Below are 21,961 nucleotides of genomic sequence, written 5' to 3'. Positions count from 1 at the left end.
CCTCTATGATTAGGGATGATCCTGCAAGTTAAAGAACAATTCCAAGTACGAACCGCCCAATCTTACAGCATACTCAAATCGTCCACAGGAGGACTGAACGAACAAACTAGGGCCTTGAGAAGCTGGGAATGCTACTGGACAGTGATGCCCTTTCTAATCTCCAGCACAGGAATCCCTCCCACGGAGCTAGGAGTGGCCAAGAGAGGGGGGGGGGGAGAGAGAGAGTTTGGGTGAAGGGCCGAAGCAGACTTCTTTCCAGTTAGTGGAGGTGGAAGAAGATGAACTAGAACCGCCAAGTCCACGAGCTCTTTTAAGGACAGTTCGACCTCCATCAGGGATACGCAAGGCCTTCAAAGAGCCAGAGCTCATGGATCCATTCAACCCGTTGACCTTAGGGTGCTCAGTAGATCCTTTAGCACCACCTCCTGAGGCTCTAGATGATCTTGAGAAGTTGTTGGAGCGGTTCCAGACAAGGAGGGATCGCCAGCCCAATTTGCCCATACTGGCAAGATAAGAGAAAGGGAGCAGATAAAGAAGGTCACTAGTTACAAGGAAAACAACATGCAAAGAGACAGAAAATGAAAGGAGTTAGCAAGGGGAGAAAGAAGACAGAGAAGATGGCAGAGAGGGGGAGAAGGGAGAGCTTCATTGCTTAAAATGGACAATAGATAACCACCACACTAATTGAGTGTTTTTTATCGTGACTATATAGATCAATAAGGTGTAGAGTATAGCGAACTCTAAAACATGCAGACTCTCTTTCTTGCAACACTCTCAATCGTCATACTGATCCATTTATGGCAATTTTATAGGAAAATTATAAAATGAGACTATTTAATTTAGTATAAGATAGTCATAATTAATTATAATCATCCAATGTGAAATCTGATAGTTTAGGTGTGTTACATAGTTCAAGAAAATCTCTTTTGAAGTTTGAGCTTGGTCAATGGAATAAATGCAGCCATCTAATTTCGCATCTAATGGTCAAGATTAATTGTGATCACCTTGTACTAAAAATAAATTGTCTCATTGTTTCCTTTTCTATTATTTAAAAGGTATAGTTTGTATACGGTTGCAATAAAAATAATCAAATTAAGGGGTACCTCCTAACTTTATCATGAGATGTAATTTTGGTGTTGAAAATTCTTAAGATGGTGTATTTATAGTTTAAGGATTTAAGCAGATCAACAAATACATAAAAATCTTGAAATGGATGGTCTAGATAATATGTTGCAAGATATACTATTTTTAGGACTTAGATCTCTTTTTTTCTTCATATCTATACATTGTGATGTTGAGATTATCAGTTAAATATTTTTTAACATCAAAACAACCTTTTTGGAAAGATTTTAGAGCTGCACCTTGACTTTCTATTTACATAAATCATCTTTGAAAGGTGTAGTTCAACTACAGAGTTTTAAATTTTATGATTAGAGGATACAGTTTTTAGAGGGCCTAGGTTTTATGGAATCCAAATAAAGCCTCACCTAGATGATCAATTAAATGTTTTTTAATAACAAAACAACTTTTTTGGAAAGATTTTAGACCTGCACCTCGATTTTATATTACATAAATCATCTTCGATATGTGTAGTTCAACTGCAGAGTTTTAAATTTTATAATTATATGATGAAGTTTTTTTTAGAGGGCCTAGGTTTTATGAAAACAAAATAAAATCTCACCTCAAATCCTCATCTGGAAAGCACATTCGGCAACAATTGCAATCTCTATGATGGATATAAATCAGTTTCCAATACCGACAATAAAATTTGAAACTAAAAAAAAAGTACATATCTTGTGGATCTATGAAAACTTAATTTTAGGGTGAACCTTACACTAATTTGATTGTTTAGAGCCTCACATCTTTAAATAGTGTCGAGAAGGATGGTTTCAATATTGAAAATATCTGTGATAGCCTTAAAATACATTTTCATCACTAATTATAAAATTTAAAGCTTAAAAAATAATATAGATCGAGCGGATCTATGAAAATTTGAAAATCTTGAAAATTGACGATCCAAAAATGAATTACAAGATGCACTATTTTCAAAACTTAAAATATATTTTTTTCTCATGTCCATGCATCTTGAGGTCGAGATGATCAATCTAAGGATATTTGATCATCGTAACAACCTCATTTTGAGCTTCACACTAATTTGATTGTTTTTGTCTCACACTTATATAAACTTTTTCCTTAATGAAGATACTTTGTATAAAAAAATTTCTTTTGTATAAGCCTCACCCCTATTATTATTATTATTATTATTATTATTATTATTATTATTATTATTATTATTATTATTCAGTTTGAGTATTTTTTAGTAATTAAGCCAAAGTCACGGGTTCCTGAAATTCTCTTACACGTGAGAATCATAAATCGATGTGATTTTGCGCAGCTTACAGTTTTTCACCTGCAGAGGTACAGAGTTTACGATTTTTCCTTTCTAGCAAGAGAAAGCCTAAGGTTTCTCATTTACAGAGAGAGAAATAGGGACATTTACAGGGCTTGATAGTCGAGGAGGCGTTGGCGATGGAGAAAGTTCCGGTGATTCTGCTTCATAATGCCTTGGTGATAACCATGGATTCTGATTCGAGAGTTTATAAGAGTGGAGGATTGGTTGTTGAGGGTGACAAGATCAAGGCCATTGCTTCTTCTGCCGAAATACTCGAGCAATTTTCCTCCCTATCAGACGAGGTTATTGATCTTAATGGCCGAATTGTACTCCCAGGTTTTACTCTCTCTCTCTCTAAATCCATGCTTCTTCTCCATGTTTGTTAAATTTAGGTTTGGTTGCTCTTTATTTCAGTGTATTGCATCAAATACTTGTACATTGCCTATGGATAATCCATTTGTTTGTGGAGAATTCATGAAATGAATAAAGTTTGTGTGGAATTGGGGAAGGGTTGAAACTATTTTTATTTCTCTTATGCTAAAAAAGAATCCATTGAATAGAGGTCATTTACCGGAATCTCCATTTCAATGTTCTTAAATTTGGCTCGTGCCTCCTGCCCTCGCCCGAGCGAAGCAACTCGGCTGAGTCTGAGTCTAGTGTGAGTCCAGCGTATTGTAGAAGACAAAAAAGGTTAGAGAACAATAAAGGGTTATGTTAGGGTATTCATATATATGAGTATTTCCTTCAGTTACTTTGTTATTTTTGGACACTTGATACTCTTACCTGATGATGTAGTAAATTTTTTGTCTAGAGGTATTTTATGTAAGGGTGCGGTTTCCATAAGGTTGCAACCTTGAACAATCCAATTAAGATGCACCTTCAAATTTGATCATAACATATATTTTTGATGTAAAATATTCTTAGGATTATCTCAAAATTTATTTTCATATCTAATTATAAAATTTTAAACTCCAAAAATGGTTAAAATCAAGTAGATCTATAAACATATAAAATTTTTGAAAATGGACTGTCTAGATAATGTGTTGTAAGATACACTATTTTTGGGACTCAAAATCCTTTTTTCTTTCATAATCATGCATCTCGATGTCGAGATGCTCAATTAGAGGATTTTTCAACATCAAAACAACATTTTTCTATGAATTTTTGAGATGCATCCGTAGTTCTACATTTTAAGGTTGCAATCGTATATAAACTTTTTCCTTTATGTAATTAATCAGAGGTAAAGTATAAATTCTTTATAGAAAGACAATCATGTATTAACCATGGTAGTCATATGTGGCAATGATGGCTACTTAACCACTAATAATATGTCACTAGTTTCTTGCAAAAATATGTATCCTACCCCTCCTAATGACCAAAAACAAGCTTACTCATAAAAGTTTATACTACAAAACAAGGGGCAATGAGTGATCCATAAATGTTGAGTACTAAGGAAATACTCATCTGTATGAGTACCCTAACGTAACCCAATAAATAAAATATAAAAAATTGATTAAAAATAATTAGAAATAAGCAAAAGTGAAATAAGTAAAGAATTCATTAGAAGTCAATAAAATCCAAGAAAGTGAATAAACGATGCATTATTGAAAACTTTGATTTATACCTCAAATTAGTGTTTTAAACCAAATCAACAAGGGGAATAGGTCGTCCCGGAAACGGTCCGGATCGGCAAATCGGCAATCCGGTGGATCGGCCTTTGGGGCCGATCTGGCCTCAACGAAATTTTAAAAAATTGCTCAAATTTATTTTAAAAATGGGGGTATTGCATACTACTTTTTGATGGGGACTAGGTAATGTCCCCAAATATTAGGGTCCTAAAGATACTGCAAGGATGGGCCCTATAAATACTCCAAGCTTGGACTGTGAGAGATTAGGTCTCTTTCAACTAGCTTGTTTGGGTCCTAAAAGAGTAAGGAGCTGTCTTTTTTTGGTTTAGGTGGGTTCACAAAGTTTGATGACGTTATCTAATCCCCATTAAAAATAATAATAATGCACATGCAATATGCCCTTTTTTTTACCTAATCCCCATCGAAAAGTAATACTATTCTTACTTTTTAGAATTTACATATTTTAAATAAAATAATAGAAATCCATAATGCAATTTCCCTTTTCTGGAAACCAAAAAAACTAGATTTTTTTAAGAAATTTTAGCAAATTTTGTAAATTTTTTAAGGTGGGATCAGCCCGAACAGCTGATATGCCGATTCGTCAATCTAGATTAGTTTCTTGGATGACATTTCCCGGCTGGTCCGGCTTTCCCAACACTGTTTTAAACAAGGGCCGAGTTGGCCCTTAGAACTTGCCTTGGCCACATGCTAAGTCCGAGTTACTCAGCCGAGTCTGAATACTGCCACTGATAACGGTGAAAGTATGACAAATATGGGGAGTTCAGCATGTCCGAGTGGCCTCGGCTGAGTCCTGAAATACTTCTCCTGATAATGGTGAAAGTATGACGAATCAATGGAGTTCAGCATGAATTGTCACAGAATAATATCTAATTTGTTTTTAGAGAACTACACAAGGTTTCAAATTTTCTCTCAGGATTTATTAACACTCATGTCCACACATCTCAACAACTCGGAAGAGGGATAGCTGATGATGTCGATTTGATGACGTGGTTGCACGATCGTATATGGCCTTATGAGTCAAACATGACAGAGGAGGACTCTTATATTTCAACTTTACTCTGTGGTATCGAGCTCATACACTCTGGAGTAAGCGATGCCCACTATCTCAATATTTTGCATTTTTTTCTTTTTTATTAGTAACTAACTCAATGTTGTGCTACTTGATTTTTTCTTTGGCTGATCAAATAATCTTTCCATTTGTGCAGTTTACCTTTTTCTAGGCTAACTAGTTAACTTGGTATAATGATCTTTAGGTTTTTCTTTGAATCCATCAGTTTATTTTTCTTAAATGCATCAGCGATGTTCTTCTTCCTAAGATATATTTCGATTGTTCGATGGATTGGTTGATTTGGTGATTCTTGAGGAATGTATAGGTGCCACGGGAGCACACCATACTAAGCCTGCATATGTTATGTGGTAGGGCCAGGTCATCCAACTGTTTATTCTTAATCATGGACAATGGACATTCTTCATACCCTATGCTATGTCTTTTGTGCACTAATGAGAATGGAGGGTGGATTCCTGACTGTGAACCATTTACCATTCATCTTGTACTTTCCCATTTGCCATAGGTAATGTTTTTATTTCATAAGCCTGGTGTCTTACATAGATTCAGAAACCACCAAGCTTTAAAATGTGAATATTGGACCCACAATACATGTGTTGTAGATTTGAGGTTGGTTATACATATCATATTGACATGGGAAATTTAGTATTATCCATTCTGTCCTTTCATGGAGAGCCTGTCTGTATATACTGTTGCATGTTGTGATTAAGTCATTTGGAATACATATGAATTTTTGGTTGTCTCGAATTTGTCCATAACATAATAAATGTGTATCTTTTATACCATTTCATTTAGTTCATTTTTATTCTTTTTGTGACTTCTTGGATTAGGTAACATGCTTTGCAGAGGCAGGTGGGCAGCATGTCACAGGAATGGCGCGGGCAGTAGAATCACTGGGTATACGTGCCTGCCTAGCACAATCCACCATGGATTGTGGGCAGGGTCTACCGGCAAATTGGGCTAACCATACTACAGAGTACTGTCTCCAGGTGAAGTATTTTGAGCACTATGAGCATCTAATGTTGGTTCGTCAATGAATCATCACTGCCATTTTTTCGTCATGGATATCAAACCTGCTATTTATCATGCCATGCCTATTAGCAATATTAGTTATTTTGGACTCCTTGTAGGCTGCTGCAGTTTGCTTCGTTGTTGTCTTTTCTTGAGTTCTTTTTTGTTTGCTCGTGTCAGTTGGTTCTGGAGACTTATGTTCTTCTCGACTTTGATTCATTTGAATTATTTTGTTGCTTGTCATTCTTTTCTTTTTTTTTTTTTAATTTATGTTTTATTTATTACTATTATTATTGTTGTTGTCATTGTTTTTCTGCTGTTGCTGTTACTATTTTTGTTGTTGTTGTTGTTGTTATTATTGTTACTAATTATTATTATTATTGTTATTGTTATCTCTATTGTTACTACACCCACCACCACCAGCACGACTACATCATCATCATCATCATTATTATGGTTATTCATTGGTATTTTAAGGATCGTTTGCGTCCTTTTGATGATTTTGCGCTCTTCTTCTCAAGGATACAGTCTCAAAAGGAGCTTTACAATAAGCACCAAGATACAGCAGAAGGACGCATAAGGATATGGTTTGGTTTGAGACAGATTATGAATGCAAGTGACAACTTACTACTTGGAACAAGGGACATTGCAAAAGAATTAGGAACTGGCATTCATATGGTGAGTGTGTATTTCGTAGTATTACATCACAAATGCTACGTATATTGCAAAGCTATCTTGCTGATAGGGAGTTTGAATGAAGCTGAATTTCACATAATTGAACAGCTCATTGTAAGTTTTGCTGATAGAAATTTAACAGTGGCTTACATATGTTGAATATGAATTCTTTTTAAAATGATTAGAATAGGGTGGACTGTGTGAGTATTTTATGAAGTAAGCATCATCACTATTATCATCCGAGCCTTGTCCCAACTCTTTGGGGTTGGTTACATGAATCATGTTCAGCCATTTTTCTCTATCAAGGGCCATGCCATCTCTTAAAGAAGTAACCACACATGCTGCTATTTTATATATATATATATATATATATATTGTTAGTTTTTTGCTTAAATGGTGTTTCAAAACAACTCTTTTCGCAACAATGTTGATGGACCATTTTTACAGGATGGACCGTTGGTCCACCATCTTTTGCAAAAGTTTTACTTTAAAGGTGATTTGTTACCACCTTGCGTGACTATTTTGTACCCACCCTTTATGAAATCTTAACACCTAATTTTGAGGTGTTGGGTATTGCCTCTCTCACTCGCGTTTAAGAAGACTCTCTCTCTAGGGGTTAAAAAAATAGAGGGCTTCCTGTTAACAGGAAGCCTCACAGTGATCTTTCTCTTGGTTCGTAGGCTCTTTCTCTCACTAATTTTGACAGAAGCGTGGACGGTTTTATTTCAATGAACTGGATGACTATCTCGTGGCATCAAGAAGTGAACGATGGATTTTGCTTAATGTACGGTTTTCTCGCTCTCTGATGCATGAATTTCTTATCATCCGGTAAGTTTGTAAACTTAATATATTTTTATAAAATATTTTTCCATGTGTTCTGTACCCAATCGATGTTTGTATTTTATCGATTGGAAGACTAATTTTTAGTGAGAGAGAAGATGTTCCCAATCAATTTTATTGTAGTATAGCGATTGGATGATATATTTTGTAGTGAGAGAGAAGTTTGCCATCCTAATCAATGTTTTTATTGTACCGATTGTATGATGATTTTTATAGTATATTTCCAATTAATGTTTGTAGAACCATGCCAATTGGAAAGACATATAGTATTTTTGTGATTGTGGTTTTGTACGGGTCTCATGAGTATGCAACTTAAGGACTCAGGAATAATTTTCTGATCTGGTTGTATCGTAGGAGTGTACTCGCCGGGACCCGTTTGCACATCGGATTTTACCGAGACGGGGGCGTTTGACACTTAAAAGAAAGCGAGCTGCTCTCGTGCCTCCAGATCCCATGTTTTTAGTCCCTATAAAATGGGAGTTTATGTCTACCATGATGTTTTGTCAGCCATGGTGAGACCCCATACAAACCAACATCTATATATATATATATGGAAGATGCTAGGGTGATCCCACTAGCTCACATAATAGTATAAGTCCAATGGCCCAGATTGAATTTGGACCGATCTGACGGCTGAGAGTATTTGAATTTTTATTTATTTTTCTACAAATCCAAATCACTTGAAATTTTAGGTGAATATTCTCCTCATCAAGCCGTACCTAATAAAAATATAAAAAAAATAATCCGCAAAATTGAAAATGACCAAAATACCACCAAAAATTTACGGAGATACTTTGGTCATTGTTTTTCATGTAAAATATTTTTTGAATATTCACTTATTTTTTATCAACACACGTCTAAAATTTCAAGTGATTTGGATTTGTAGAAAAAAAATTAAAATTCAAACACTATTGGGCATCTGTGATAGTTAGATCGGCCCAAATTCAATCTGGGCCATTGGGCCCATTTTTTCTTGTGAGCCAAAAATGAGCCCAATGGCTCACAGAAGCCTTTTCCTATATATATATTGACAAGGTTGCATAGGAATGGATCTTGAGACGTATTGCTACGAAAACCCAACTGCTACCATTTACCAAAACAATTTCATTAATGAAATTTATTGTTCTATTTTTTAAGCTAACATTACTTGGAAATGCTGCTTGGTTTTATCTTAACCTTATGGGAAGTATCAATAGCAACATATTTTGGGCTTGACATATCAATTTTTGAGTCATTATGAAATATGCATATGTGAAAAAATTTAAAATATGTGTAGCACACAATATGGAAGCTCACATTTTGTGGGCTTGACTACGTAGAAAATGGGCAATATGCATTTAATATATGTTTCCATGTATCTTGTATATGTATGAAACAATATGGAAAACCATCAAAATTCCATAATCCGTACAATTCTCATTTTTGTTAGGCTTTCTCTTTAATGCAATACTTCATAACAAATTTAGGTGTGTTTAGCATGTTGCAGAGATTCCTTATGAGAATCAGGTGGTGACGAATACAAGGGGAGTTGATCACGGAACGGTTACTTATTTAGAGAAAATAGGGCTTCTACATTCCAATTTGTTGGCAGCGCATGTTGTTTGGACAAATGATAACGAGGTATCTTCTAAACTTTCTTTCAATGTATTTCTTTGCGTTTTTGTACAGAGAAAATTTCACTGCTTGTGTATGTATTATTTGGTTGTGGAGCAATTTGTTTACTAAATGATTTTCTACTTGAGAAATACATCATGTCCCCAAGCAGCTGTTTGAAAATTAAATTCCCTTAGAAAACAAGGGCAGATTGTATAGGTTTTTTTTTTCTTACCAAGATCTCCTAACATAGGTAGAGAGCGGGATCTTCGAACACAATCCCACTCTCCTGTAGCGGTATCGCAGTCTGGCTCGACAGCCCATGTTGGGGGAACATGATCCCATGCCAATAGGAGTCATTCAACAAGTCAACACATCCATATTCTTTATATTTCCAAAGGAAAAGAAGCAATAAATGCATATCCATTAAAACAGAAAGCAATAATTGTATATCAATAAAGACAGAAAGCGGTAATTATTCGAATCCATGTTTAAAAGGAAAGGAGATTATTAAATTTTCATCAATAACAAAGAGAGTCTTAAATCATGTGCTTCCAATATTGCATCTGATGTAGGGAATAAGGGGGCCAACATTTGCCACAAATAGTTTTGGGATCATGACCTATCATCTTTTTAAAATGTGTAGAAGAGAGAGAATGATCTCTCGCACCACCTCTTTATATCTACATTTGTTTACTTGGTTTACCTCATGCTTCTTTTTTCTTTTTAAAATGAAGGGAATATATGAAGAAAATGACTTTGTGCATGTACGTGTGTATGTATATATGTATGCATATATGTATGTATCTATGTATGTATGTATGTATTTATATGTGTATGTATGTATGCATACTTGTTGACATATTACCAGGGTAGAATGGAAACCTTGACATCACATTGTGGGTCCTCCAATGGCGACTTGTATATGGTTAATGGAAATAATGTCCTTCATTATTGTGAAGTGCTTATATAGGAGAACACTCAAGTAAATATAAGCTAGTACTCTCTATTTTTATTTGCGTAAATTAATTGTAAGTGCAATTAAATATATTTCTAGAAATTATTCCATCTTAATATTTTTCAAAATAATTGCGATTAATATTCTATTTTTTCTATTTTTCTTGTTTTGTATATTTATCGTATAAGCACCCTCATGGCACTCCCAAACTAGGGAACTCCTAATAAGCAATGTCCTTGCTTCAACAACTGCAACTGCCTCAAACAACGATTTTTTTTTCATCTCTACAATGTTTGTGAACAATTGCAATATGTTCGCCAACTAGTATTGAGCTTGTACACTTTCACAATATAGAAAGGAAAGTCAAAAAAAAGTTAATTGTTTCTCTTCTTTATAATATTTAGAAATGATTGTCTCAACAAATTCCATTTAATATTGAGCATTGTGAACGTATTTAGGTTAAAGAATCATGGTATAAAAAATTGGAAAACTATACAATAAGATTGTTTACTTTAGTACAAAGAGGTCACAAATTGACAAGTACCTTAGCCATTAGATATGGAATTAGGTGGCTGGAGGTGTGCTATTGACCGAGCTCAATGTCCGAAGATGATTTTCTTGAACATTATGACACAACCCAACCTTTAAGATTCCAAATCTGACATCTAGGGATGATTGTTACCTTGTACCAAATGAAAACAGTCTTATAATATACAGTCCCATTAAAATTAGGTCTTCATGCAATGTATGGCAATACCTATTTGCTAGAATTTTGGCAACTCCTCGCACATGTATTCCTTACAAGCTCCAAGGATGAGCACCATAGTTACCGGGATTGCTGAAGAAGGTGGTCGCTCCAGCTTCAGAAGCTCGATCCTGCTCTCCAAGATAAGGAATATCAATTCCAGACATTTTCTGAAATTAGGGATCTCGATCTTCAAAAATGGGAATCTAGATCCCTAGGTAATGGGATCCAGATCCCACTCATCCAAATCATGGGTCTATGAATAAGCGAATCAAGCTTCCGCCAATATGCAATCAAGTTTCTTTTACATTGGTACCAAATATCACCAGCACATTTTGAGTCTCATGCACTGCCCAGCCCCCTCTTCCCCCACCCATCTTCTCTCTAACTCCCTAGTCCCTAATCTCTCTCCCTCCCTCTCTCTCTCTCTCTCTCTCTCTCTCTCTCTCTCTCTTTTGCAAGAACATATTTCTTTACAAATTGTGAATCTTCCTACCCTAAATCTTTCTCAATTCACTTATTGGAAGCTCTATAAGCTGTATACAATTGGTCTTTGTCTCTAATGCCTTCTCATTGACCATATCCACCATTACAGAGTCTTTTGCAGGGTGACCCTTACTTTTCCTCGGGATCATTTTTTTCATCTGAATCTAGAGAGTGTTTGACTAATTGCATACCCAATTATACTTAGGTGAAGGACCCAAACGACGGAAAACAAGGACACTGCATTTTCATTAGACACTAGAGCTTCTTTCATGCCTTGAAACTGAAATTTGAATCCTCATTTTGAGTTTCACTTCTCACTTATGAAACATGCTCAAATGATAACAAAAAAATAAACAATATTTTTAAAGCGGGATTCTTTGTATTTAATGATACTTTGGTTTCTGAATTCAGAAAGAGCATTACTCATATGGTTCAGTGGACTTTGTTCCCCAGTACCCTAGTTAAGCCTCTTGCAGAGTCTCGTTTCCAAGCTGGATGGACCTCGATCCCATATGCTTTATTATACAATCCTAGAGGACCTAGACAAATTTGGACCTTGTTCCCTTCATATTGGGATCATATCCCTTCTACTCATGGTGTACGGATCTTGATCCCTATCACACAAATCTTTGTGTATCTCTTTATCCTGCAATCCCAATCCCGATCCCCGATCATGGATCTGACCTCGCTCCCGATCCCTGTAGTTATGGTTTGAACTCAATAAAAAGTGTAAATTTTCAATGAAGTTAGTAATTGAAAGGAGTTTAACTCTTTAAGGATGAAGTTAACAAAGTTGTTTTAAAGAAATTCTTGTGTTTTTTGTTTGAGCTGGAATTTGTCCGGGCATTTTCAGCTGCTTATCTTTTTAGGTGTTTACTGGGGACACTAATGGCCCCAGTGGGAAGTTGGACACTAATGGGCCCAGTGGGAGGTTGGACACTAATGGGCCCAATAGTTGACAGTTTGGTTATTGATTTCCCATACTTGTTCACATCAAAGCTGCGTGCCATGACATAAAATGTAGTTCAAAAGGTAAACTAGTATAAATTTGTGAACAGAACGATGTGCATATACATGATGGTTTGAATGAGCAAACTGTCTCTAAGTGATTAAACTCAACTCCAAGGGTGTCAGTTGAGTCTATGTTTAAATGCGTATTTGTAGTGAATTAGATATTTGGACCTTGCTTTTGTAGTTGCAGGATTTCTTTTTGCTGTGACTTTCTTAGTTTGTGTTAGTATTGTCTGAAGTGTGATATCTCTAGCTTTCTATATGGTGCTGAGATCCTTGATCATTGCTGGGAGATAAAAAATTAATGGAGATGAAGTGCAAAACCTTGATTATTTGGATGCTAATGTAACCTCCTTTCAAAATGTTCCCAACTTGAAGTGTGTTGCTGATCACTGAAGGGGATTTATTGGAGAAATGATAAAGTTCAATTATTATCATCATCAGAGCTCTTTCCCAACTAATTGAGATTGGCTACACGAATATTGGTTTGTCATTGTGCTCAATCAACAGCCATACCCTCGATGAGGCCACAAGTCTTCATATATTTTCTCACTACTTCCAACTATGCCCTTTTGGGCCTACTCCTAGCTCTTTTTGAGCCTTCCACTTGAACTAACTCACACCTCCCAACAGGTGTTGTATTGGGTTTGCTGCTGCACATGGTCAGCTCACCTAAGTCTACTTTCTCACATTTTATCGTCAATTGGTGCCACACCTAAATTGTCATGAATGTATTCATTTGGAATTCTATCCCTTATTGTCTTGCCACTTCATCTCAACATCCTCATCTCAGCTACACTCATTCTATGGATATGTTGGTTCTTGACCACCCAATATTCTGCAAGCAAAGCTGGTCCCATAGTTGTCTTATAGAACTTCCTCATCTCAGCTACACTCCCAGCTGTCCTATATAAAGTTCGATCATTATTTGTTATAATCATCATGCGTATGCTTTTGAGAAATGACCAATAGGGGATTAATAATCAAACTCTTCAGCCCTTTGTTGTTGGTAGGGGATTTTAAGCCTACAACTGTTAAGTTTGCTTTCTGTGATATGAGATGTGGTTGTGGTTGTGGTTGTTCATACTAACATTGGCTTGTGGGCATGTAGAATAATTTATGGTTTTTCGTTACATCTGAAAATAGAGGGTTTGCAGGACTTGTTTGAGAAGATGTCTGGTTTCTATTTATCGACTTTCCATTTATATGTCAGACCCTTTATGGATTTGCATTTTAATGCCGTACTACATTCTTATATTTTGATAACAGATTGATTTTCTCTCAAAGGCTGGGGTCAAAGTATCTTATTGTCCTGCAGCTGCAATGCGGATGCTAGGTTTTGCTTCCATAAGAGAAATGTTGGATGCTGGAATTTGTGTGTCCTTGGGGACAGATGGAGCACCATCAAATAATAGAATGAGTATCAGTTACTTTTTCGATCTTGTCCCCTGTTGTCTCTCCAAGTGCTGCATTTCTGGATGCATGGTTTTTTAAGGCCTCAAGCTCTCTTGAAAATCTTTATTTTTATTTTTTTTGGGCTATAATGCTTTATGATTTTATCCTCTTTGAATCTTTTTTAGAGCTACTCCAAGGCATTGAGGGAGTTCTTCATGTACATGCTGCAGTGTGTATGCCTTGAACTTTAAATTATTACTGAACTAACTCGTGTAGAAACTTATTATCTTTGTATTATACTAGGTTTGCCCACAAGGTCCGATGAAACATGGGATATATATTACAATAAGTTAATGTCTTAACTATAGATCTAAAATATTCTTTAGCTATATGCCTTGAACTTTAAATTATTACTGAACTAACTCGTGTAGAAACTTATTATCTTCGTATTATACAAGGTTTGCCCACAAAGTCCGATGAAACATGGGATATATATTACAATAAGTTAATGTCTTAACTATAGATCTAAAATATTCTTTAGCTATATGTCGAGTTTACATTTTAAATTAATTTATTTTCCTTTCAATTCAATCAATGTTACAGGACTTGATGGAGTCCACTTGGACTCAGCCGATTTACTTGGCCAAGTTGCCCCTAGTTGTATGTACAACTCGGTATACATAAAAATAAAATCCAAAAAAAATTGTAAAAAGTACACGAATGTTTTATAAATTTTTTTTACATGATTTGGATGTTTTTGGCCAAGATTGGTGAGTGTTTTTTTCCATAATCCCTATTTTTATATTTTCTTTTTTTTGGATAACTGTCCCCAACTATAAATCAATTTTTCTAAATCCATTTTTCTATACTTTTTAAGGTGAATTTTTAGGGTTGTTTATGGTTTAATTTTACTTTTACTACCTTATTTTATTTTTCATATTTTTTCTATTAAAAATAATCTAGGGCTTTTGGCATGTACAGGAGTCGGGCGAGTCCACTTGGACTCGTCCAAGTAACTCACCTCAGCCCAAGGCCGAGTATCTGGCCCAAGGTGAGTTCCTAAAGACTGATTTCAATGCACTCATATATTGAATTTTACCCTCTCAGGGTCATCCCCACCCCCCACCCCAACAATTTTTTTTTTTTTTAAAATGGGCATATTTGTTATTTGGCATGTATTTTGTTGAGCGAATTGAGATGTTGTCAAGTTTGTGTCATTAGCACTTTTAAGTGCTGTGGAACAAAAGAAAGTTATTCAATTGTTTTGTTCCCTTTTCGTGGTAATTTGTCTTTTTTCTTTTCCTTTCTGGAACTTTCTCATGTTCCTAGAACTACATTATAATTCTTTTATTTTCCTGATAAATTTAAATGTGCTTTTGTTACAGTTGATGAGATGTATCTTGCATCTTTGATTAACAAAGGACGGGAAGCTCATGTCAAAGGCATGACTGATCCAACGGCTGTACCTGCAGAGACAGTATTAAAAATGGTGACAGTAAATGGTGCAAGAGCAGTCTTGTGGGATAATGAGATAGGCTCTCTTGAGGTTGGAAAGAAGGTAAATCAGTTTGAATTGAACAACTTGGGCCTCAGATTTTGTGATTTTTATTGATTTATGCGTTTATTAAAGAATGCAATATAAGTGTGGCATGGTTCTTTGCAAGACATTTTGCTGGCTAGAAAACACTTTGCATGGCGTTGATAGCTGTGTCCTTTTTTAATTTCATAAAATGCTGTTAGGATGCATTAGCCCTTGGCCCTGAAATTTACGTGCTAGCAGTTTCTAGTTCTTTATGCAACGCAAAGTGGTATAATGCTTTGTGTTATATCATGGTGGTTCAGTTATCACTTGATATTGAATATTAATTTATATTCTTGTAAATTTTCTTTTGCCAAGTAGTAACTAATTTATAAGAGAATTGATATGTGACTCAAAACATGAGCCATGAGCTCGTTTAGAGATGATGCAATGGAACACTTGCTCTGGCCCTATACAGGACAATAAAATTCAACAAGACCATATCCACCAACATTGGCTTCCCATTGATATCGACAGTGTTGCAGATTTGAGATACATCCATTTTCACTTGGCCGAAACATAGGCATTTCCATTTTTAAGGTAGCTTGAGTGAAGCTATGGGTTTCATTGAGTCTATACAAAGCTTTCTTTAGTCCATAAACTAAAGATGAATCTCTAAAATGCCTAGTAGTGGCTGTAATATCTTGAGGCAGACTCCCAATTAAGAAAAGAAATTGACACATCTGATACAAAGGGCACACACTAACACCTGCAATAGATGGAAGTACTTGAAGTGACATGAATTTTGCAAGAGATGCAGTAGTGTCCTGATGGTCACTCTGGTAGTCCTGTGTATAGACTGACATTGGCTATTATGTCGGTCGATGGATCTGTTTTCTAAGGCCTTTATTTTATAAATTTACTTATGTCCACTGGATGGGGCACTGGATCCCAGTACCATTCTCTGTTCAGGTCATTCAATACTCTCTTTTACTAACTTTCAATGATAAAAAGAAAGAAAATCATCTCTCATACTCAGTTTGGGAAGGAATGCATTAACTGGGATTGGTTCGATGGAGTAATGAACTAAAACCATAATAATAGTGCATTAACTGGGATTGGTTAGATGGAGTAATAAACTGAAACCATAATAATAGTGCGAGAAAAAAAAATTTAAAATCAAAAGCAGAAACCACAAATATAAACAAATCTTTAGCAGTATCTCAAGAGCTACATATGCTTAAGGATGTCTACCCCATTTCAAGATTTTCTAATGGTTCATTATACCGTTTAAGCAAATGTTATTGATGCTTTATATGAATTACAGTTGCCTCATTTTCTTTATCGTGCATAGTCCTGCAATATAAACTGATCCTCCTGGTTCTTGATGGCGGTTACTGAGGTTTCATTTTATTATCAGTGACTGGAATCCATTCAGTTGACTGTTTTCTTGTATAATTTTTATTTTATTGATCATGTAAATGCTCAGCCGTGATTCATCATTAATGCACAACAATTAATTTTTCACATTTAGTCTCGTAAATCATTATATTTTGTGACATTTATGTACCCCTAAAGAAAACTATGCATGTTTAGAGGAATGAATTGTGATTGAATTCATTTATGTACTTCTGTACAGTTGTGAATGCATTACAGCTAATTGCCTTAACCTAATGCTAGAGAAGATGTAATTTGTTCAAATCTCTGGGTTCTGTTCTTTGATAGTAAACTCTCACTTGTGTTTGTAGGCAGACGTAGTAGTAATCAATCATTCCTCATGGTCAATGGTTCCTATGCATGATTGGTAAGACCCCATCACTAAATCAATATTCCTTTTCCAAACAAGATTACTGTGGAGTTTACATGAAGAACTAACATAATGGGTGTTATAAACTCATTCCACATAAAGGGCTCAAAACTGCATATTTTAAAATTTCAATAGTCTGTAGTGCATGAATGATAGATGTTTCATTCGATGTACCAACAGTTACAGTGAGCGATTGTGAAATATTGTAGATGCATGTGGTGAGCACTGGGCACCAAAGTTGCATCATACCTGCTATGATGGTATCAGATTGACAGACGTCATTATGAATATTTCAACAGCATGTAACATGAACCTTCTTTGCTTTATTTCATGTTTTATTTTCCATTGGGTAGATGCCTTCATGTGAAAGTCCACTTTAGAAGTTTAAAACCAAGTGTAGGAGTAATCCATTACGCTATTTGCTTTCTCTTTGTTGAATAATGTTGACATATTGTATGATGTAGTAAATAACAGCTAGCAAAGTGCTGTTTTTTAACGAAATTGCATCGAGGCCTTCTGTTTACAACCAATCCTAAAGAAAAAGACGGGAGGGGTGTACAGGTATGAAGTGTCATGTCTTTACAGCAATGAGCACCATCTGCACCTCACCTTGAATGACAAATCTTGAGTGCTTTGACTTCTAAGAGGAACAAGGGGGACGGAGATAAAAGGGGTGGAAGACAGAAACCGGAGAGGGGTCAGATGAGGGGGATTGAGTTGGGAATACAACCAAAACAACCCTCAGCAATTCAAAACTTGGTGCGTTATGTGAAAATAACTTGAGCCTATGGATAACCATCTACAAGGCCTCAGCCCTCTGTTTTGTCAGTCCATATGCTATCTTGTTGGCCTGTCGCCATACATGTTTGAACAAGATAAACAGCAGACTGGTAATAGCTTGGATTTGGTTGAAAATGGGTTAGGGTGTCCATGGCACCATAGATGAGTGCTGTTGCCATACATGTTTGAACAAGATAAACAGCAGACTGGTAATAGCTTGGATTTGTTTGAAAATGGGTTAGGGTGTCCATGGCACCATAGATGAGCCCAAAGCCCACGAGACTGTATTTTCAGAATCACCTTCTATCAAAATGATAGACCCCCATACCCTGTTAGAAAGTTTCAGACTTTCTATGAGAGTACAGGCTTTTGGCCATGTTAGAATTTGTAACACCAATTGGGCCTGAGAAAGTAAGTTAACTTGTGCTCGACTGTTGTGCAAACATCCTTCCACCTCTGCCTGACAAGGGTTGCCACGAGAGCAACCGTCAAAATTGAACTTCATGACCCCTGGTCCTGGGAGAGTTCGACTTACGTTTCAATAGCAAAAATAGTCTTCCAACTGTTTACAAAATCCTCCATGCAGAACGAGCAAGCGCCCTAGTATTTCTCATCCAGAAAATAACTTTGGCCAAAACCTGTACAATTACATGGATCATGTTTTTTCTTTTATAATTTTCAAGTGATTGTTCCGTTGTGGAAAGGACATCACAAGAGAGCAACTACCTATTCCAAATTCATCTCTTTAGAACTTCTGCAGTTTGACCACGTCTGGTCTGTCCTCAAGAAGGCCTTCCAATATCTGGAATTTGGCTTTACAGTGACTAAGACATCCATCGTAGATCCTATGGTCTAGCTTAATTTAAATCCTTCATATGGAATATGAATTCCGCTACATGGATCAAGGATAGGAGTAAAAGAAAAAACACTACATATCTGCTTTTTATAAATGTGAAGAAATCTGGGAAAGGCATCAAATAAGATGAATAGAAACAAGGACCAACAGTGCTGATCAAGGATAGGAGTAAAAGAAAAAGCAGTACATATCTGCTTTTTATAAATGTGAAGAAATCTGGGAAAGGCATCAAATAAGATGAATAGAAATAAGGACCAACAGTGCTTCCAATGCTCTCTCTCAAAGTTGAGACACGAACTTTACACTGCAGGATTTCCAAAAGGAAAATAAAGTCTGACATATTTGCAAGCTGAAGATGAGAGGGAAAATAACTTAATATTCCCTCATCTAGCAAACTTCTTGATGATGTAGCAATAGTGCTCTCTATGATTGCCAGTTTATTTGTTATGTAATATGAGCACTAGAACTCCTTTTTATTGTGTATAAGGTTTTGCTTTGCAAGTGAGTCCAGTTCCTTAGTTTGTCATGTCGCTTTCTATTTTGTTAATCATGAGTTGTAACGTCTCAATTTGCAGTATTTCCAGCCTTGTTTACTCAATGCGAACAGAAAATATTGATTCTGTTATGTGCAATGGCAAGTGGGTCATGCGTGGGCAAAAGATATTGACTGTAAATGAGGTAATGCATTAATTTCTCTGTTAAAATTATTTTGTTGATATGTTTTTTTAAGCCACTTTTTTTTATAGGGATACGAGGATAAAAATTGATCTTTTTTCTTTTTGAAAATTTATCTGACTGACAGGAAGAACTGTTATCACTGGCGAAACAAGCATCCAGTAAACTTTTGAAGCGAGCAGGTATTGTAATTCCAACCAGAATGAATTTCCTGTGATTCTGAATCTTGAAAAATGAACTTCGTCCTCTTTGATCCGCTTTCTTGTTTATGTGAACTAAATATTTGAACCTTCAAATCCCTGTGATTTCTGGCTATAAATAATGAATAGACTAATTTATCTGCTCCTCTTTCACCTGCATCTTGTTTATGTAAACCAAATGTGTCTTTTTAAATTGGAAGTCCTATGTGTTACTGTGTTTAGTTGTGTAAGCTGGTTATGCAATGTACAAAGTTTGAAGGTTTAACCTACAAATCAGTTGTAATTTTAATGATCCGAAAGGGCCATTAAGTCTTCAGCGTCCACTAGTCTGAAGTTCATGTCTTTTAAAGTCCTTAACAGTAGTTTTGAAGCCAAGTTAAATGAAAACAAGTGTGAGAATCCTTGTGTGCTCTCATGTTTCAAAATAACATGTGAATGTTGCTGAGCCTACCATGTGATAAATGGAAAAGTTGGAATTTATATTTATGGGATTATGGCCATGTAGATTTACATGTGGTGTGGCGTAGATTTACATGTGGTGTGGCTTTGTGAGGTCCCCAACCCAACGTTCCCGCTCATAGCTGTGCCCCATGGAACAAAACAAAAAAAAAAAATAGGCATATAGATTTACATAGCTCATTTATGGTGGAAGTATTTTCATTTGTGGTTGGTGATTAAGAGATCAGGAGTGTATGGTGAAAGCAATGGTTTAAAAAACGGATCGGTGACCCGGATCGGGCTTCCAAAAAATCGATCCGGATCGGCGAATCGGCTATTCGGATCGGGAATCGGGTAAATCGGTCAGAATAAAGCTTAAAAAAAATTCGAAAAAATTATTAAAATTCATTATCAATATTGGTTTTTAGGAATTCAATAAAAAATGAGGGTACTCCATTAAGAATTTTCATGTTTTTGAATGAATATGCGAATATTGATATGTTTTTTCCCTGCATGAACCGCCATTCAGCATTTAATTTACAGTATTTCGTGCGCATCCCTACACTGTTGCTGTTGGGACTCGATATGTGAATAATATGGCTGGGATAGGGTGGCCTCAGAATCATCATCTCTCTCGTTTTCTCTTTGAATAATATGGATTAAAAAAAAAAAATAATAAATTTTCAAAAAAATCGATCATGGATTAAAAAAAAAATCACAAATTTTCAAAAAATTCTATCATGGATTACAAAAAAAAATTCGATCATGGATTAAATAAAAAAAATCGCAAATTTTCAAAAAATTCAATCATGGATTACATAAAATTCGATCATGGATTACATAAAATTTGATCATGGATTACAAACAAAAAAAACAAAAAATTCAATCGTGGATTACAAAAAAAGAAAAAAAATAGTTCGATCATGGATTACAAAAAATTCAATCATGGATTACAAAAAACTCTATCATGGGTTACAAAAAAAGCAAACAACAAAAAATTCAATCATGGATTAAAAAAAACAAACAAACATTTCGATCATGGATTACAAAAAAAAAACAAACATTTCAATCAAGTATTACAAAACATTCGATCATGGATTACAAAAAATTCTATCATGGGTTATAAAAAAAAAAAAAAAAACAAAAAAATTGATCATGAATTACAAGAAAAGAAAACAAACATTTCGATCATGGATTACAAAAAATTCTATTATGGGTTACAAAAAACCAAAAAATTCGATCATGGATTACAAAAAAACAAAAACAATTCGATCATGGATTACAAAAAAATCGATCAAGTATTACAAAAAAATCTATCATGGATTACCAAAAAAAAAAAAAAAAAAAAAAAAAAATGTCGTATGGAATCGCCGATTCACTGTTCGGACTCGCCGATTCTGTACAGTGAATCGGCGATTCACTGTACAGAATCGTCCGATTCTCTCTAGAACCGGACGATTTCCTATTTTTGGGCGATCCGGTTCTTTTTTCGCTATTTTCGAGTCAAACCGGGCGAGTCCGGTTCGACTCGGCGTTTTTTAAAACGCTGGGTGAAAGTATTTCCATATATATAATGAGGCCATTTATCTTCATGCACAAAAGTCCCCTTTCACCCTGAGTCGCCAGATGTGAAATTAGGGGAATCGGGAGTATACTATTGAGCATGCTCAAAATCAAGTGTTTTCTCCTTGCATGTTGTGTAGAGACATGATGTGTGTAGCTGCCCTAACTCGTATCTAAATGACTTAGGCTTTACGTGACTGTGTACAACCCAATGGTTTAAAAACCGGATAGGTGACCCCGATCGGGCTTTCCAAAACCGATCCGGATCGACGAATCGGCGATCCGGATCGGTGAATCGGCGA

The 21,961-nt window shown here is 35.6% G+C and overlaps 1 protein-coding gene across 14 annotated transcripts; it reads left to right on the top strand.

The window, feature by feature from the left end:
• The first annotated feature begins 2,476 nt into the window (after nucleotides 1-2,476).
• LOC18434470 (uncharacterized) lies at nucleotides 2,477-20,144 on the top strand. 14 transcript variants are annotated; one of them, XR_016058197.1, is made up of 11 exons: nucleotides 2,477-2,728; nucleotides 4,955-5,127; nucleotides 5,938-6,096; nucleotides 6,647-6,796; nucleotides 7,988-8,145; nucleotides 9,120-9,253; nucleotides 13,696-13,852; nucleotides 15,207-15,379; nucleotides 17,089-17,144; nucleotides 19,359-19,461; nucleotides 19,586-20,144. XR_016058197.1 is itself a non-coding variant. In XM_088870397.1 (11 exons), the coding sequence occupies exons 5-11, from the start codon at nucleotides 8,107-8,109 to the stop codon at nucleotides 19,673-19,675; spliced, it is 762 nt and encodes a 253-aa protein (XP_088726523.1). In that variant the 5' UTR covers nucleotides 2,477-2,728; nucleotides 5,938-6,096; nucleotides 6,647-6,796; nucleotides 7,474-7,621; nucleotides 7,988-8,106; the 3' UTR covers nucleotides 19,676-20,144. The 14 variants fall into 14 exon arrangements, 9 of the variants coding, with proteins under 9 accessions (XP_088726523.1, XP_088726522.1, XP_088726524.1 ...); XR_016058199.1 differs by lacking the exon at nucleotides 7,988-8,145 and adding an exon at nucleotides 7,474-7,577; XR_016058196.1 differs by having other exon boundaries at nucleotides 9,110-9,253; nucleotides 13,696-14,872; nucleotides 19,586-19,804.
• Nucleotides 20,145-21,961: the final 1,817 nt, after the last annotated feature.

Source organism: Amborella trichopoda, chromosome 6 (assembly GCF_054954075.1).
Source record: "Amborella trichopoda isolate Santa Cruz 75 chromosome 6, AtrichopodaSantaCruz75HAP2 v2.0, whole genome shotgun sequence".
NCBI classification, from domain to species: domain Eukaryota; kingdom Viridiplantae; phylum Streptophyta; class Magnoliopsida; order Amborellales; family Amborellaceae; genus Amborella; species Amborella trichopoda.
This window is presented reverse-complemented; position numbering and strand designations above follow the sequence as displayed.

Bases quoted from the DNA above. Each gene is read 5' to 3' on its own strand.
- LOC18434470 (XM_006844540.4), top strand. From the start codon at position 2,530: ATGGAGAAAGTTCCGGTGATTCTGCTTCATAATGCCTTGGTGATAACC. The intron at 6,797-9,109 runs GTGAGTGTGTAT...AGGTGTGTTTAG, and splicing joins TAGGAACTGGCATTCATATG to CATGTTGCAGAGATTCCTTA. The intron at 9,254-13,695 runs GTATCTTCTAAA...TTTTGATAACAG, and splicing joins TTTGGACAAATGATAACGAG to ATTGATTTTCTCTCAAAGGC.